Consider the following 18,278-nt stretch of genomic DNA (forward strand, 5'->3'; position numbering starts at 1 on the left):
AAAAAAGGCAACAAAATGCTACTTTGAAGTTGTAAATTTTAGAATGAAAATTAACTGGACTCGGATGCTAAATAGGTTATTTTTAATGCAAACAGAGGAAGCCAGTGCAGGGATCTGACACTGCCACCTGTGTCTTCACCAGGCTAAGGAGAGTATTTGAAAAACAAAACAGCTACGCAACTCATCTCCCTCCAGAAAAAAGGAAGCACTCGCAATACACAATGTAGAGATTATGGAAACCCTCTCGTACTTCTGTTTATTAATGATTATTTCTGCAGCTTCTGCTTGCTGTTTGCACTGATGTGAGAAGCCCATGACATAACCGCAATTATTTAGTAGCGCTCTCCTTTTTCTGGAGCAAGGGATAAGCTGGAAAGCTCGGGACACCAGAGCACGCAGAGCAGGGGCACCCAGAAGGTTATTCAGGGAGCGAGCTCAGGCTGGGATGATCCACGAGCTCCGGCCTGGCCGGACGGGCACTGGCACCCGCCGCAGCTCCAGGACCTCCTGGCTGTCAGGAAACACCCAACCCCTTTGGCTCTGCTTGTTTATGCAGGGAGGCATCCCAAGCAGCATCTCCTGCCAGGATATGCAATGCCAAGGAGCCACAGGACTGCATGCACACATACAGAGATGGATAGATAGATACAGTTCGCCCCTTCGAAAAACTAACAGACTTGACTGTTAGTTCCTTGACTTCAGGAAAGGGTACGGCAGGCTTAAATAGAAAGTCCTTAAAATGTACTTTAATATAAAGCTTATTTAAGTCTCATGTATGTATGTATGTATGTAATAAAGTTCTGTGTAAGACTAAGATGGCTGGTCTAAATGGTGCTTGAATGGAAGTGGAGGGCATTTTCCAGCAGTACATGAAATTTAAAATGTAAAAAATGGAAAATAAAGGAAACTTAATTATGGGACACAGTATGAATCTGCTGGCAATATCATGTTGAGCAGTTGTTGCTTTGACATAACTCCAGTTTAAGTCTGAAGTGAAATAAATAAAAAAACATATATAGATATATGTGTGCGTGTGTGTATATATATATAAAAATATTTTTTCACGCATGATACAGACTGGCTAAAGCGAGTATTTTTGTTTTTGTTCTACTTGTGATTTATCATGGAAGGGAAAGAAAAAGGAAGAAATGAAGCAGAGTCAGTTTATGTGCAACCTTTCTTTTCCACGTAGTGAGAGGCGAGGCCAATGAGACTGCTGTCCAGCGCACACCCTGGAGGCACCACGGGAGCAAGAACCCCAGGATCACGGACCACTAACGCCTCCACTCCAAGGAGCCTGCTGCCAAACTGTCCCCTCACCTTAATACCGGATAATCCTAAAATATTTTAATATTTGGCAGGTCTATTTGTCGCTGACAGTGAGGAGATTCCCTGCGTGGACAATTAGGAGGCATGAGGCCAGACATTGTGCAAATGATGTCCTGAGGAAACCAGCACTGCAAACTGCTGGCCAAAGCAGAGATTCATCAAAACAGCCACAGACTTAACTTTAATTTCAATTACTGAAGTCATAGTTACAAGGTGAAGCAGGTGAAATTCCAACTGAATATAGGGTAGAAAAAAAAAAATCCCACACAGTGAAAAGTGATTATCCACTGGAACGCAGGCCCAGAGAGGCTGGAAAATCTCTGCTCCGGGGAGACTTTCAAAATTTGCCTGGACAAGGCCCCAAGAAAATCAATCTGTGAAGCTAGTCCAGCTTTGATCAGGAGGCTGAACTAGATCATCTCCAGATATTCCTTCCAAGCTACATTATTCCGGGACATGGTAACAAATAACGCTCTGATATTATGGGTCTAGGAACAAGACAGGTCATAAAAATCCAGTAATGTTGGAGACACAATGAGAAGAGATTTTCTAACAGTAACATTTAACTGGCATCTAACCAAAATGTTCTTACAAATGAGGACATCTGAAAAGACCTGTTATGAGATTCATTCAAGCTTGAAACAGAACCCTCCATGCTACGAAATTCCTCCTCCACAATCTGAATCTTTCATTTATGCTCTTCGTCGTATCTGCTCTGCTCCAGATAATTCTGCTGAACAATTTCCCCCTTCCCAAAGTACAAACCCACCTTTTCACTATAACTTTTGCTGTAGCATCTTAAGACTCCAGTGTCACTCACAATGCAAAATAATACTGTCACTCAGGCAAAATATGATAGAATGTGGCCACTTTTAAAAAGCGCCACTGTATTTAACTATTTTAATTAACATTTTTACAGATTTAAAGGAAAGATTCATGTCAGCATGAGAGCTCTGTGTTAGGGTGATTAGTTTTCTCTCCACACGATCACCTACCTGTTCCAGCTGCTTCTGTACCATACTTTGCTGCTCAGTCACATGTTTCAGCTGTTCTGCATCCTCCTCAGGGAATTCCCGGCCGGCTTTCTTGGCTGTGCGCTGCTTTGCTGAGAGGGCTTTTTTTGATTTTCTGTGTGCTCCAATTTGTTCCTCAAGGTACTTCTGTTGCATTTGGAGAAGCTGCTGTGTTTCTTGCAGCCATTCTTCATATTGTTTTCTTTGTGAGTCATCTGGAGACAGGGGAAATAAAGTATGATATGATCTCACCCTATAGAATCTAGCTTTTAAAGACGAAATTTAATAAGTTTTAATAAGGTCTCTTATTTTGTGAACCTGCTGGTTAAGTTCAGCCAAATTTAACTGAGGAGTTGAGGTCTCAGAGATATTAAGTTCTTAGAGAGTTATGGGGAAAGGAGAAAGAGATCTAAACTGTTGCCTTTATTGAGGAAGAAAAGTTTTAACTTAGTCTCTGGTGAAGGGAAAGAAATTAAAGACACAAATTTATATGAGATGAGGCCTAATTCATTTTAGTGCCCACAGAATGGTTTTGTACATTTAAATCTATTTTTGTTACATTTTCCACGAACAAATCGAACTAAATTTGTAACCATCCATCGGCGTGCATGAAATGAAAGGCATTACTTGGGATTGGAAATGTATGTCTTGTTCCAAGCAGAACAAACAAAAAACCCCAAGAACACCAATATCATAAACCCACAACACTTCTGAGTGCAAACACGCAGGACAGTGCAGGAAGGCAGTCTCTCAAACCAGACTGATACAAACTGCATAAAACTGCACCTCATTTCAGCTGCAAACAGCTCCAAATCATTCTGTATCACAGAAACTGGAGCAGTAGGACTGCAAAAGCAGACGCATGAATCTGTATTCAAGAGTGTAATGAAGCACTCACTTCTAATCAGACTGCTTTTAAATCTCCTTTTGTTTGAGAGACATCTTAAAATTCTTAGGAACGGAATAGATATTAGAGGGGGCAAGGACTGGATTCATTTTTTTTTTTGAAATGACTGAAAATCTGGACTGCAGGAGACACTTCTGATAAATCATTTTCACAATTATGAATTAAAATACAAACTACAAGTCAAAGTCACTGTAAAAAAAAATGAACAGAAAAAAGAGAGTTTTCTACAGCTTGTCTTCTGTGTGCAGGTAACTTTCTCTTGGTCCTTAGTGGAGGGCATTCAGCACCCAGTGCCTTTTCCTTCCCACACGGAAATGCATCCTAACGTAGCCCATAACTGGGACATTATTCCTTTTACCAATGAGAGATGCCAATTTGCTCCCGAGTCTCATGGCTGAGTAATCCATGGTTTTCAGATATTTTTCCTGGAGGCAAAACGATCACATCCAATAAAACTCTCAGCTGCACTAAGCCTAGAGAGCAAGCAGCAGGGCCTGGTGACAAGAGCCCTGGCCTCATGGTAACGCTGCCGCGATAAAATGAGCACCTGGGAGCGAGGCACAGAATTTCCCTTCCAAAGGTTTATCTCACATAATGAATAAAGGTAGCCGTGTGACAGTGGGATTTCAGTACAACTGTGTTTTCCTTGTGCTCCACACTGTTAATTTTGCTGCTGTAGAGATGGTCATTGAGTCTAAGGGCTCTGCTGCACCAATCCACAGAGCTCGAGGGGCACTGGTTCTTCCAGTGATAAATCTGGTGAAACTAATCGTGTAACCTGAAGTGACAACTGAGTGGAAACGATGGAGAGTAACTGCGGCCGTGAGGAACGTGCAAGTGCAAACGAAAGTACTGAAATATTAACCAGCTCCAGATAAGAATAACTGCTACTGAAAAGAAAAACAGATTTGCTGAAGCGCCCAGAGCCATCTCCTGCTCTCCCCCCACCAGAGCCAGACCACTGCTGAGCACCATCTAAAACCTTGCTAGAAATTAATACAGAAAACATGACTGGGTTCCTCACTGCCTTTTAACACTGCTACTCCAGTTTCTCGAAAAGGTAAAATTATAAATAACAATAATCATTCTATTAATTACTATGAATATTATATATCATTATATGAATATGAAATAAAGTGGTAGCAGCACTCTTTTCCTCTTTTTTTTAATGTGGTCTTCCTCTCCCAGGATATCCTTAGTATTAATTTCTGCTAACAAATCTACTTCTTATCATAGAGACTAAGATCTACCTTGTGCAAGTAGAAGGAATGCAAAATACTAGTGCTACCTGCATCTCTTTTCGCTCGTGGTGGTTCCCACCCAGTCTTGTTTAACTAAAACCCAAAAGGCTGTCATTTTTTTAAACTGACAATGATGCCACACAAAAATATTGGCTTCCTAAATAAAAACCCCTGTCACTATAGGCTGTTATTCTCACTAAGATAGGAATACTAAAATGCAACAAAAGACTGATTTTTTTTTAAGCCAGCAGTAATATATACAATTACTGTTCTCACACAAAACCAAATGATGACATTTACTTTATTACTCTTTTCGGTTAATATCAGAAAACTGAGTTTTGTTCCTTTTCTCTCTTTCCTTACGGTATTTCTTTGAGGACACTTTTATAGACAAATTGTCAATATCATTTACTATGTGCCCTTCAGTGAACTGGTATAACGAAAAAACAGTGCAATTTTGAAGGGTGAATTTGTCAAGCTAAGAAAATATTTTTGGAAAACAATGTCCATATATTGTCATTTCATTAAGAATAAAACCAAAAAACTGTAGAACAAAACATCAACATACAATAAATGATTTAATCTGTACTTACTGACAAAACCAGGGCCAAAATTTGGAGGATTAGGCCTAGAAATCTGAGGTGTCAAATTTCCATCCTAGAAATTTGAGAGAAATACACAGACAAGGCAATTAAATCATGATTCAATTTTAAAAAAGAAAGCCAAATCAGTTATGTTTCTGAGGCACTTCTGCTGTGCATTACCTGGGGGATCGCTTGCTGCAGGTGGTTTTGGCCTTCATTACTCTGAGCTCCTGGCACTGGCTGCCCCATAAAGGGAAACCTATTGGTACATAAACAGAAGGGGAATTTGTAAATCGGTTCATATTTTAGAATACTGTCCAGCAGAACGTAGATTAACTGTTACGTGGCCCTCAAGAGATTTCAGAGTGAAGATATACTGTGAGAGGTGTCACTACATAATTAGTAAGTGGGCAAACAAGAAGGAAATCAAGGGTGAGGCCACAGCTGCTGAGCAGATCAGTAACACTATGATCGGAGCATCACACTGCTTTTATTTTAGGAAATAATCCAGTATTAGCGTGGACAGTGAATGACATGACAAACACATCTTTCCCACTCCGTTTCTCCTCAGTTACAGCTGCCCCTCCTGCTGCTGTTCCTTCTATGTTTTGGTGAGCTGAAGAACAGCATTGAGCACCACCTACCTGTTCATGACCATCGGCGGCATCCCCAGGTTGCTCTGTGCCATGACTTTATTGATCCCCTTTAGAGCTACCATTTTTGCTTTCATTATAGGATCGGTAATTGCATCGAAGTCTATAAAAGAAAAAACGGTAAAAGCCAATGACACAGCTGAACATTCCATGATTTTAACCAAAATTGACTTGCTCGGATTTAATTTACGTATTGATTTCTGTCCATTCAGTTGTCCCACACAGTGTGGGCCCAACGCAATGGGAAGGACATTGCAGCCACACTGCAAGGACAAACTGCCACTCTGGGCATGCTGGATTTGTCCAACGGACAGACCTGATGGCCAGTGCAGCTACAACTAACAGACTTGTAAAAGTTTCATATTTTACTAATAACAAATGAGTGACAACAATGACATTCTCAATCTTACTTCCCCGTTTCGTGTGTTACACTAAAGAGTAAAGGGCTTAAATACTTTTAGGATGTGCAGAATTAGTGATGGGTTTGTGCCTTGCCTGGGTTTCAGGTAAGTTAATAAAACAGCTTTCAATTACTCCTTTACTTGAGCCACTTGGAACTCTTCAAAACAATGCAATAAAACAACCATAAACTGAAAATTAATAGGTCAAATATCAAGGGGCAGCTATTGCAGTTCATCATTTAATTGTTTGCTAAGGTTCCATTTTACTCCATTTCACGAACGAGAAACTGAAGTGTAAGGACAGCACGTGACAGGGCCGACGTTAGGGAAATTCAGCAGTGACACAGTGTTATCCTGATCCCAGCAAGGTCGCCAGGAGCTTTGCCACAGAGCTGAGAACCTCACTACGTGCTCAGTTCCCAGACTTCCATTTGTCAGGCTGTTTTTTGCTAGGCCAACTTCACACTCCATAGAGCTACTCACTTCCTCTCGTGCTACATACTACGAACTGCTCTGTTTTTGAACACCCAGCCACCCCCCACACAAACGGATGGGCGACGTACCAATGTTGGGGAAAAAAGGCTCGGAGCGCTGGCGGATCATGGCTTGCATCTGCCGCTGCTGCTGCTGCTCCTGCCTTTCTTGATCCAGAAGATCCTGCAGAAGCAGCGGCTGCTCCTCCAGCAGAAGTGGCCTCTCCCGGTTCTGCTGCTGAGCTAAGGGTTGAGGGAGCATCAGCTGCTGGGGGCCAGACAGGGCACTAGGACCAGGGCGACTTGTGACAGTCACAGTCTGACCAGAGGTCTGGCCCGGCCCAAAGTTATGGCTGGCTGATTGACCCTGCATAAAACCTGCATTTGGGGACCCCTGGGAAAAATTATGGTTTATTCGTGGCACCATGGCCAAATTTGTGTTTAATGTGTTTTCCAAGATCTGTCCAGCAGGTGTCATTAGTGTTTGTGGAATACCTGACGAATGGCTCAGCTGTGCTGCTGGCAGAGACTGGGATGGAGATGCCAGCGGCCGGGCCTCAGAGCTCTCCGAGCTCTCGTTAGCCAGCAAGCTCGAGAGCACTGGTGTGGACCCAGAAATACTGCAGGAACTTGCTACTCCTTGACCGGGCAGGGGAGCAGATCCCTGAGCATCTGAACTAGGCACAGTTGTTTCTTGACTAGGAATAACTGCAGTTTTGTCAGGGAATTCAGGGTTTGCTGGCTGCACAGGAGCCTTTTCTCCATCCTTCAACTCCAGTTCAGCAGTCTGCTGAGTACTCGCAGCTTCATTATTTCCTTCACTTTTTTCATTTTCGTTCTTCTTCTCCTCATGGGTGTTTGGAGAAAGTACTTCTGTTTTAATTTCACTTTCTGTAGCAGACTTCTTCTGTGGGGACGGAGTCTCAGAAGGGGCAACAACTTTGTCACCTTGCTCTTTCTGTTTCGGTTCTTCTGCCTTGCTCTGGATATCTAGCTTGTCATCAATGGGGACACCAAGATCTAGCTCTTCATTAAACATTCCTTTCTTATCCCCCAGATCAAGTTCTGGGTCTGTATATGCAATTATATCAAATTCTCCAGATCTTAGAAGGTCATCAAGGTGAGGATCATTCGTTTCCAAATTGTCTAAGGTATCTAATTCATCTCCTTTTCCATCCTCTGTATCTAGGTTCAAATTTTCCAGATCCTCATCATCTAAATCCTTGACTTCAACCCCATCGAGGTCTTTCACATCTAAATCTTTCACAGCAGGATCATCAGGATCGAGCTTTTCTTCTAGACCATCAGTTGGCTGGCTGGGAATCTGTAAATTTGCAGCTTCTTCACTCGGTGCCGCCGTGGGCAGAGGCGGCGCTGGGAAGGCATCAGCAACCGGCGGATGACTCAGAGACCGGATTACGAGTGCGGGTGGGTTGTCGGGATTGAGCTGCTCTTGCTGGGCCTGCGGGATATGCTCCAAGCTTGCCGACACCTGCAAGGGGCCAGCCACCCCTTGGGAGCTGTGTCTCAGGGGGTCTGCCTGCCTGGGGCCCGCAAACTCGGGCCGGGGGAGGAAGGCCGCGTGGCGCTGGTGCGGCGCCGCCTCCAGCGCGCCGGCGAAGGGCAGCCGGGGCCGCCCGTCGGGAGCGCGGTGCCGCAGCTCGATGAACGCCTGGCCCAGGATGTTGTGCTGCTGCACCTGCATTCCCTGCGGAGGGAAGTGCTGCGGGATCGCGGCCGCGCTGCCCAGCTGCGGGTTGGAGGCCGCTCTCGGCACGTCGACGGACAGGGATCTTCGGAGCGGGGCTGCGACGCCGGGGCGCTGCATGGGCTGCTGAGCACCGAGGAAACGTTCCTGCCCTGAGGGGGGACCGTGGCCACCGCCTGGAAACCCAAATCTAAAATAAAGTATTAAACACTAAATTACCTTTTCATTTTTTCTTTTTTTTAGGACAGTCTAATCTAGTATAGTTACATGAATATTCACCAAAATGATTTACATGATGTATTCATTAGAGTATTTTAAATAATAATGCTTACATTTAAAGAAGCTTTATGACTAAAATAACTGCTTTATGTTTAACAACTTGTTTTCAATTCCAGTAAAACGGATAGAAAATTCTGTGACAGCTAGAACTACCTTAATAAATAAACTACAGATTCAGCTGAGTAAGTCTAAAATAATGTTGTATTTACAAATTGCTAAAAATAAACCAAATTTTTGAAAAGAATAATCCTCAAGACTAAAAAATATAACAGTATTGGTATACATTTTACACAGATTTGTTCTAAAAATGGCACAGTCAGAAGTCACAGGTTGATTACATGTTCTTTATAAACTAGAAGAAAAATATTCCATTTACTCCATATGAAGGCACCAAAGCCAGTCAGACTTTTTTTTTGGTGTTAAATAAATGTTCCAAAGCAACAGGTGACAAATCTTTTACCTCATCTGTATCTCTGTAAGTACTGTAGTTTTTCTATTTTTATTTTTGAGCAATTCCCAGTAGAAGGCACAGCACACCATGCAGAACATACATTCTGTGTTACAGAAGCTTACAGGAATACTTAGCTCACTGCACATACTGACTGCAGTAAGATTACCAGCTACTGTAAATCACACAGGGGATTTTGCATCAAAAATCTCATTATCTAGCAAATTCAGTAAGTTTAGAGCTACCAGTGCAATACCCCATTTTTAAGAGATCAAAGAGCTTACCTAAGACCATGAGGTCTCATTCCCATGGCATTCACATCGCCTGGAAACTGGGGTCTACTGAACTGCCCATCAACAGGGAATGGTCCACGCTGATCTTTTGGAAACACAGTGAACCTTGGCCCACCTGGTGGGGCAACAGAGGCCCTAATATTCCCAGGATATGGAGGAGGAGGGCGGTTAAAAATTTGATTTAAATTGTCTTGCTGCCAGTGCTGAAGAGGAGTTCCATGGGAAGCAGCTGCTGAATCCTGCAAGGCCTTTTCCTGTCGCACTGCATTCTTTTTCTGCTGCTGCTGTTGTAGAATAATTTCACGTAATTTCTGGCGCTGTTAAAATAAATACATAGAATAATTGTGCTTGACAGTGCAGTCATTTTCAAGTGTTACTTTCCACTGGCTAAGCCTTCTGGAGGAAAGAATTTCCTCTCCATGTGGCAGAAACCACCACAATCACCTTAGAAGTTCAAAGGGGGATTAGACGGTGCAAGATTCTGACAATGTAACTTTTTACCTCCAGACCGCTTCTTAAAAATGTACGAAGTGGACCTACCTTATTAACTGATTTACAAAAAACACTCTTTCAACTTTTCTATTGAAATAATAAGAGTCTTTTTGCTATATGAAAACAGGGATTCTGAGGGAGAAACATGTCTGGAGGCCCTCAGGAGAAAACTCAGCAAAAAGTTTGCAGTTGCAGTTGTAGACTGTACTCTGACTTTGTACAACAAATACTATGGATGTTCATGCTAAAGTCACTTCCCATGGCTCTTCTGAGGCAAACGACTGAGCAGCTTTCCCAAGTACGACATAACTCCATGTCTCAGCAAGAGCTTTTTGGCAAATACTCACAGATAAAAACCTGGAGTGAATGAGGATTTGCTTCAACATATTAGTCACCTCAATAAAAAGGCCAGTGCTTCATCTAAAATCACTGTTTTCTCTTTTTAAGTTGGTGAACACTGACAACCAGCTCTAGGATAGAAATAATAACCCTTTCAAGGTGTTTCTCTCCTGGAAGTGAAAGAGCTAAAGTAGATCAAGCATGTGTATTTTCAATGGTTTCAGCAATAGCCCTCACTTCCTTTTTGCAATGTTGTTGTAAACATTTCTGACTTTTTATATTCTATATACTCTGGTTCTATCCTGGAGGACCTAATGGCTGAACAAAGATAATTCTCAGTTTAACGTCAAGTAATTTTGACTATATAAAACTCCAGGAAATCCTTTTGTCTTTGAAATTTTAAGACATCAGATTAAACAGCATGCTCACCTGTCTTAATTTCTCAGTATCTGCTTGAGACATATTCATGGTATTCTGTGTATCTGTTACTCCTGTGGTGGGTGCTGAGCCAGGAACCTGTGAAACTTTGGGAAATTGCTGTGCTTGGGAACTCATGGGAGAATTTGTAGACGCGCTGAAGTTGCCCTCAGAGCCTGGCCGCGGCTGTTCAGCAGTGTCATGGGCTAGTTGACTAGTCCCAAAAGATTCTGGCTGAGGTCTTGGAGTCAGCGGTGGCTGGTCATAAGGGTCACGGGCTGGAGCAGCCGGGCCGTGGCTGAATGAATCTGTTATTGCAGGTCCTGCTGGTCGAGGAGTTTGAGAACATGGGTCTGCTGGCCTGACAAAAGTGCCTTGCAGCCTGTTCTGTGGGGCCTGCAGGAAAGGATCTCTAGTTGGCAGCAGTCCTGGTCTCGTCATGGCAGGTCTGTTAAAATTTTCCGGAGCTCCTGGCCTCGGAGTCGCTGGCTGATGAGAATAAGGGTCACTCAGAACTGGCCGTGGTGTCCCCGGAGGTTGGGCGTATGGATCAGAATGTCGCTGATTTGCTGAGGATTGAGCAAATAAATCTGCTGACTGAGCAGGCCGTGGGGTTGGTGGTTGCTGCATATACGGATCAACGGTGGCAGGTCGAGGAGTTCCTGGAGGCTGGGCGTACGGATCAGCAACGGGCCGAGGAGTACCTGGAGGCTGGGAATAAGGGTCCTGAGAAGCTGGCCTTGAAATGGGCCCAGATTGAGGGAAAGAATCGCTCTGTGGTCGCATTATCCTAGGCGGGTGGGCAAAAGTCTCTTTTATTGCAGGGTGGGGAGTAAGGGGAGGCTGGTTATACGGATCATTAGGCTGATTATGGGAAAAGCTATCGACCGGCCTCGGTGTCAAAGGAGGCCGTTCATAGGGATCGACAGCAACATGCCTTGGGGTAGCTGGCATTGATCCATAAGGATCCTGCGGGGACTGAGGTGGGCGCATAGGAGTTTTAAAGGGTCCAGGGCTACCATCGACGGGGGTAGGTGTCAATGGTGGACGTGCATAAGCATCAGCAGGAGCCACCCTCTGCCTCGGAAACGCCTCGGTCCTAGGAGCCGGCTTCGTGAAAGGATCGCTGCTCCCGGCCGCTAAGGGACCCTTCCCCGACTGCTCCAGAACCATGGGCGACCTCGGGACTCCCATCGGCTTGGAGAACTGATCCGCTGCCAGGACAGGTCGCGGTGTGTCTGGTGGCTTTGCATAGGGATCGCTGCTACCTGGAGATGAGGAGCAGGAATCTCTGACGGGTGAGGGCCTGCTTCCCGACGGCTCCGATGCCTGCATGGGGCGAGATGCGGATGCCTGTGCTGCACAAGTGTCTAAGGGGGCAATGGGATTTCTTCTAACGAAGTTTTGGTTTATAGGTGCTGGTCTAGGTGTTCCCACCATTTTAGCGTATGGATCCATTGGAGAAGGAGGTCTGGTGCTTGTGGAACCGGGAGAAAACATCTGCTGCGCTGACGTCTGAGGAGGCTGCGAGAGTGAATCATGCGCGGGGATGCGGCTGGGCGTAGGAGGGGGGGCTTGTGGCTTCAGGAACACATCATCCGAGGACGCCGACGTGGGCGTCGCAGGTAGCTGCTGCTTCGTGAAGAGATCCTTATGGAATGTCTGTTGTGCAGGAGACAAACTTCCACTGCCGGCCTGAGGCGTTAAGGGGCTCTGTATCCCGCTGCTCGGCGTGTCTGAGCCAGACTGGCTCAGCAGCTGCTGTGAACCAAACTGCTGCTGCTGCTGTTGCTGCTGCTGCTGCTCGTTTTTCACTTGCTCCAGTTTCTGGGTGGCTTCTATTTTGGCCTGCTGCTTACTTTTTTGACGCATTTGCTGTTTTAAAATTATGAGGAAAAAAGTTACACATTGATGTCCAGGGTATACAGTCTTTCCGATGACTGAAAATGAATTAATAATTAAAACTTTGGGACACATTAATGACCTACTAAGAATAATTTCAGCTCTTAAAAGCAATGGGAGCAGAGGGCATGACTATCTATAAAGTTAAATTAACCTGGCATACTCGCTTTGCCTAGGAAGAAGCATTTCCCAGTTTGCCTAAAGAGCAGCACTCTTTCCAACTTTACACACTGAAGAAGAAAGTACTGACAGATGCAGCAGGGCTGATGTGGGCTCTGAGAGCCACACATGTACCAGACTAATTAAAAGCAATGGAGTCTGCAGGACAAGGTTACTGCAATATAAACTATATATAAACTGTATATATACTGTATATATAAACTGTATATACACTATTGCAATAGTTGGTCATAAAGAGAAAGAATAATGCATTTGTATAACAAGGTGTTCATAATCATAATTTTAAAACAAACTTTTCTAACATTCACAAACAGCTTTTCTTCTACTAGCATCTATATTTGTCTTATGAAGAACCTCTGAATTTATATCCTTCTACAAAGAAAGATTAAAAATGATTATGACAGAAAAAAAGGCTCGAACAATACAATAAAAAGCACCAATAATAAAAAAAAGAAATACTCTAAAGGCAACGCACCTGTCTGAACTTCCATTCCTGCTCATGTTCTGATTCCCTCTGTTTTAATGGATCTTTAAAGAGGTCGGAGTCGATGCGAGAGCTAGGATCAATGCTATCCTGTTGCTGTTGCCTTTTCATGGAGTCATTTGACATCTGTACTTTATTGATGCGCAAAGCAGCTCTGTTATCTCTTGCTTTTTGCTGGGGGAAAGATAAAAACATGCAGTTTGCCTTGTTTTCTCCTGGTAAGTGTCAGCACTGCATCTATTCCTCCTGTAAAACCTGCAGCCAAATTATTCACACGCTTGTGAAAAACAAGTTGCACTTCTGCAAGGAACTCAAAACTGAGAGAGACCTCATCTCTATAGAAATACTAAAATACACGAAAAGAAATCTGAGGAGTTACTACAATGGAATTAGGACCCTCTGGTCAGGTCCTGTAGTGTGTCAAGAAAGTGTGTATTATCCCCCAGCTTCCCTTTCAAATCACATATTGGAGCAATCTGAAATTGGAAGGCAAGAAGATGGCTGATGATGTTCAGATCAATAAAGGTCACTAATGTGGAGAACTTTAGTGACAAGAAAAATGCAGCCCACTCCATTAAACAGCCTCCACAGATCCCAGTCCGTGTTAAGTTAGCAGAGAGTACGGGCTTACGGATCAAGAAAAATCTGACCAGAGAGCAGCAATTCCTCTTCAATGAGGCATTTAAAAGCAATACTGACACTTTAAAACATCTAAAGGAAGAGTCTATTTTGTCACCTGTCTGGGACGAGGTTCCTTTTCTGAATCAAACCCTCCCTTTTGCTTTTTGACCATGTTATTTGGAGCTATCAAATGAGGGCTCCCTAGCAATAACAGTTTAGCCGTGCCCCCCCTCATAAAAAACAAGCAGAAAGACTAAGAAAGCTCCTCTGAATTTTACTTCTAATGTAACCTTTACTGATTTTCCTGGAGTGAAAGCTCCTCGAGGCAGGTTCTGCAGCAGCTTCTGGTGTGCAAGATGCCAAACGTGCTGGCAACAGCTGAATGGTCAGAGTATAAAGACAGCAGCTTCCCTAGTGGAGGATGTAACTGCTCTCACCATGTATCTACTCGTGTGACTACGTCTGTATGGCCTCTGTCCCTCCAAAACACTACGGAAATAATTTTTGCAGCTACTTTTTGGATGTCCATCAGGAGAATAAGATTACTATTTGTTGAAAGCCGTGAACGAGACAAATTAAATAACAGAAATAACTGTAAAGCAATAAATGCCGAGCTAAAAATCTACACATTTAAGCAGGCACTATCTTGTAAATACTACACAGAAGGAAGCAACTAACTGAATATGGTGCTGTTACAGGCTTGAATAATACGCAGAATAATGATGTTGCCTCAATAACACAAACAGAACAATTAGAATGATTGTCAAGTGTGAAGGGGAGAGATCAGGAACTCTGTGGTTTGAGTCTTTTTCCCATACTGAATTTGGAGTACTTATTTATCCTCCTGAATGTTTCATAGAAGTAATGGGAATTTTTAACTTAGGCAGCAGATGTTGGTATTGTTAAGCTCTCAGTTATCAACATACACAACAGTCAAGTTTCTTAGCTAATGAGATTTCAATGTGAACAATCTTTAACAAGAAGAGCTTCAATAGAGCACAAGGGTTGCAAGTTGGATCACAGAGGTTTTAGAGAATGGAATTAATGGCCCAGTTTGGGACAGCTCTGACAAACGTGCTCCATTGACTCAGGTGTGATGAAGGAGAATGCTTGAGAGGAGAAACTGGGAGTCACTTATGTTCCTCACAACATGGGAAACAGGTAAAAGTATTTGGAGTTTGCAGTTAAATTACAAAGGCACTCTTACAGACAGCAAACTTTCAGTAAATCTAAGACTTCATGTATTAAAAAAAAAAAATCCTACAGATGAAATGTATATTGTCAAAAGCACAGGAATGCAGGTGGCAGTTGTTCTTACCACATAAGGAGCCCTTTCCTGTGAGCTTGCTTTTCTCCATAGCTTGGCAATCTGCTTCACTCTTGTAGCCCAGTCTGCAACCAAAGAAAGTGTTAATATACAAGACTCTGACAAGCCTATTTTATATTAACTCTTTCAAATAAAGATGCACAACTTTCTAAGGAGCATTTGAATCCATTCCGTTTATCACTCACTCACCTGGGAATTCTTCCTTTAGGTTAGGGAAGTTGATATTTGTGTAGAGAACAGGTGCCACTGTTGCCATTTCACCCAGTGCTTCTTCTTTTTCCCACTTGAGGGTGCTTCTTTGAGCATTGGACATTGTATCCCCTTCACCTTCCAGTGGTGGAGCTGATGGTGCCCATGAACTGTTTGGATCACCTACCATCGGATTGAATGCTGGATTCTTATCCCTGATAAATCAGAGAAGAACTCGGTTTTATAGACTGGTTTCTTTAACTATACAAAAAAAAATAGCCAAGTAATTATTCTGCTTGCTATTTCTGCAGTCAATACAGTCTGCACAGAAGTTTTTCTACTGGTTGTCAGGAGTTAAACATTTATAACACTAAAAACACTACAATATTAATAATAACAACAATCCCCAATTAATAAATGCCAAACAATGGTATTTTGACTTACCTGGTATCAGTGTATGGTTGCTGTGTTATAGGAGAGAAAGTGCCCAGTCCACCTCCAGGAGTCAAAGCCGTGTGAGGGAGATGGGGGTTAGGACCAATCAGACCATTCATTAGTGGTACTCTTGAAAACGCATTCTCTCCTAAAAAGAAAAAGTTCAAATTATTGTTTTAAAGGGTAGTGCTTTTAGTGCTTTTGAGATTTAGACAGAAATGTGAAGTCAGTGAAGAGATGTCTCATCTCTTAAAAAACTGACAATATTAACCTTAAATTTTTGGATAATATTTGAAACCAATTTACTTTGGTTCCCTACAGATTTAGGAGATTCTTTTCTATAGTATCACATCCCTGCAAAGTTTTTTTTTCTTGTCTGGCAAGTAAGTTTTTATTTGAATGGTTTCTCAACATTTTCCATCTAGCCCATAGTTACAAGACCACACTTTACATTGAGGTGTCTCTTGATCTGTAACATTTGCTATAACCAGATCCTGTGCTATCCAAAGAAAATAAAAATTCATGCTGCCAAGCAACAAGAGTGGAAATGGTTGTTTTCAGTCCTTGCAGAATTATCATTTACCATCTGAATTAAAAATTTCCTCTTCTGAGACAGCAATGCACAAAACTAAGCCTCATTATCTACTAACTCCATAATCTGCAACCAATGAAATAGATAAATCCAGTCAAATGAGCATCAGCATCGTAATTAAATGTCCAGCCGAGCAATATCAGGGTAGAAAATTTTATCTGATTAAAATATTAGGCAAATGTGACACAGGCAGATCTACTCCAGCAGATGGTCTTTGCAGATGTTCCTACACAGAATTAACACTGACCTTTGAATCTCTGTCACTTAAGGAAGATTATAATTGAGTTCCCAATATTTTCCTAAAAACACAGTAGCAATTCAAGAATTTAACAGATTTAAGGAAAACACTATAATTCTCTCATGTTTTAGGTGACTGTTTCCTGACCTACAGGTTACAATATAGGTAGATAATTTTGTTTAGGTGAAAATAACTCAATTAGAATTTAAGAGAATATGACTTACTATAACTGGTAAATAAATGACACATGGTAACTGTGAAAACCTGGCAAGAAACAGGCTGTAGAGTCAAACCTCTGATCTGTGCTGTTCTCTACGAGAACAGAGAGCCTTCATTTTATTGTAATTACTGAAACTCGATACAAGCTTTTTTGAAGCTTGATACAAGCCATTACTGAGGCGTTTAGCTCCTGAAAACATGTGGATCATTACCCCCTAACTGAACCAAAACATCAACGTAAAACTTGGTAATCGTGACAGTTCCCACAGGGAGAAACTCCAACAATCCTGCAGAGCTCCAGTGCTGAAGTTATCTGCACGTATGCAAATGAATTGGAAACAGGCACTGAGATCTCTGTTATCTTTTGTTTTAAACCACCTCATCATTTGCTTTAAACTCTCTCATGTCTAGGGCTTTTTGAAGTCTTCCATTATTATGGAAATACATAAAACTAGGAAACCATATATATATACACACACATATATATATATGTGACATTCAATTTACATACTAGGTTCTGTACTCCTAGTAACAGGACGGATATATTTTTACATGAGCTCAGGCAAAACTCACCGTAGGTAACGTCTGCTGAGAAAAGCATGCATTTAATTATGCTCTATACATTCCTAAACACATTTTACTGGTAACAACAATAAATTCAGTCTACTCAATGCTTCCAATATAAAGGCAACAGTGTGCTGTATCAACTCCAGAGAGGGACTGGTCACGAAAATTTTAGTAGTAAGAAATAGAATAGGGGATAATTTTCCAGATATATTTCAAAATTATATATTTCAAAATTATTTAGCCTCTCCTCTATGTTATTTGAATAGGACTAATCAACAGGCTAACTTTAACTCTTAAAGGAAATTTAGACTCAGCAAATCTTTGTCATACTGAGTCTTTCCAGGACGTAGTCAGAGGTAACAAAAAGTAACGGCAAAATAAGACACATACTTTATCACAGACAGATTTCTAGAATGTGAAATATTCGCTCAAATAATAGCTTCAGTATGTTGTAAAACTGCAAAGTAATTGTCCCTTTCCACTGTCAGTATCTACATGCATAGGCCACGGTATCGCATAACTAGCAAAGGCAGAAAGGAAGGTGCATCCCGCTTTCACAGCTGCATGAAAAGCTGTGCAAGCTCCTCGAGGAGGCTGCCACTTGTTAATTTGAGACAGAAACGTACCCTGAGTGTGCAAGGACATGAGCTGGGGTGGAGGTGGAGGCTGGGGCAGAGGAGCTGGCTGGGTGGTTGCTGGACTCAGTACGGCTGTGAACAAGTCTTCCACATCCTTGCCTCCCAGCTCTGCAAAAATACTAGGCATGAGCGGGCTGGTCTTGACCGTAAGGCACATGTTACAAAAGACACAAAGATCCGAACACATACCTGGAATTTTGTACAATTTGCCAAGAATAGCACCTGGGTAAAGTGAAAATAACACAGAATGAACAATTACGGAAAAAAAAGGCAAAAAAAAAACACTCTGTAACCAAATGCAAATAGGAT

General features: G+C 42.5%; 1 protein-coding gene across 1 annotated transcript in view; it reads right to left on the bottom strand.

The window, feature by feature from the left end:
• KMT2C (lysine methyltransferase 2C) overlaps window positions 1-18,278 on the bottom strand; it is a 167,604-nt gene that overhangs the window by 19,106 nt on the left and 130,220 nt on the right. The window contains 13 exon segments of the mRNA XM_088534769.1: window positions 2,325-2,557; window positions 5,084-5,147; window positions 5,255-5,333; window positions 5,719-5,830; window positions 6,692-8,499; window positions 9,321-9,646; window positions 10,590-12,452; window positions 13,135-13,317; window positions 15,083-15,156; window positions 15,281-15,495; window positions 15,725-15,863; window positions 17,958-18,077; window positions 18,159-18,191. Of these exon segments, the coding sequence (XP_088390895.1) occupies window positions 2,325-2,557; window positions 5,084-5,147; window positions 5,255-5,333; window positions 5,719-5,830; window positions 6,692-8,499; window positions 9,321-9,646; window positions 10,590-12,452; window positions 13,135-13,317; window positions 15,083-15,156; window positions 15,281-15,495; window positions 15,725-15,863; window positions 17,958-18,077; window positions 18,159-18,191 (5,249 nt within the window).

This window comes from Tinamus guttatus, unplaced genomic scaffold (genome assembly GCF_059628265.1).
Source record: "Tinamus guttatus ecotype Peru unplaced genomic scaffold, ASM5962826v1 Tinamus_guttatus_pri_ptg000599l, whole genome shotgun sequence".
Classification (NCBI taxonomy): Eukaryota; Metazoa; Chordata; class Aves; order Tinamiformes; family Tinamidae; genus Tinamus; species Tinamus guttatus.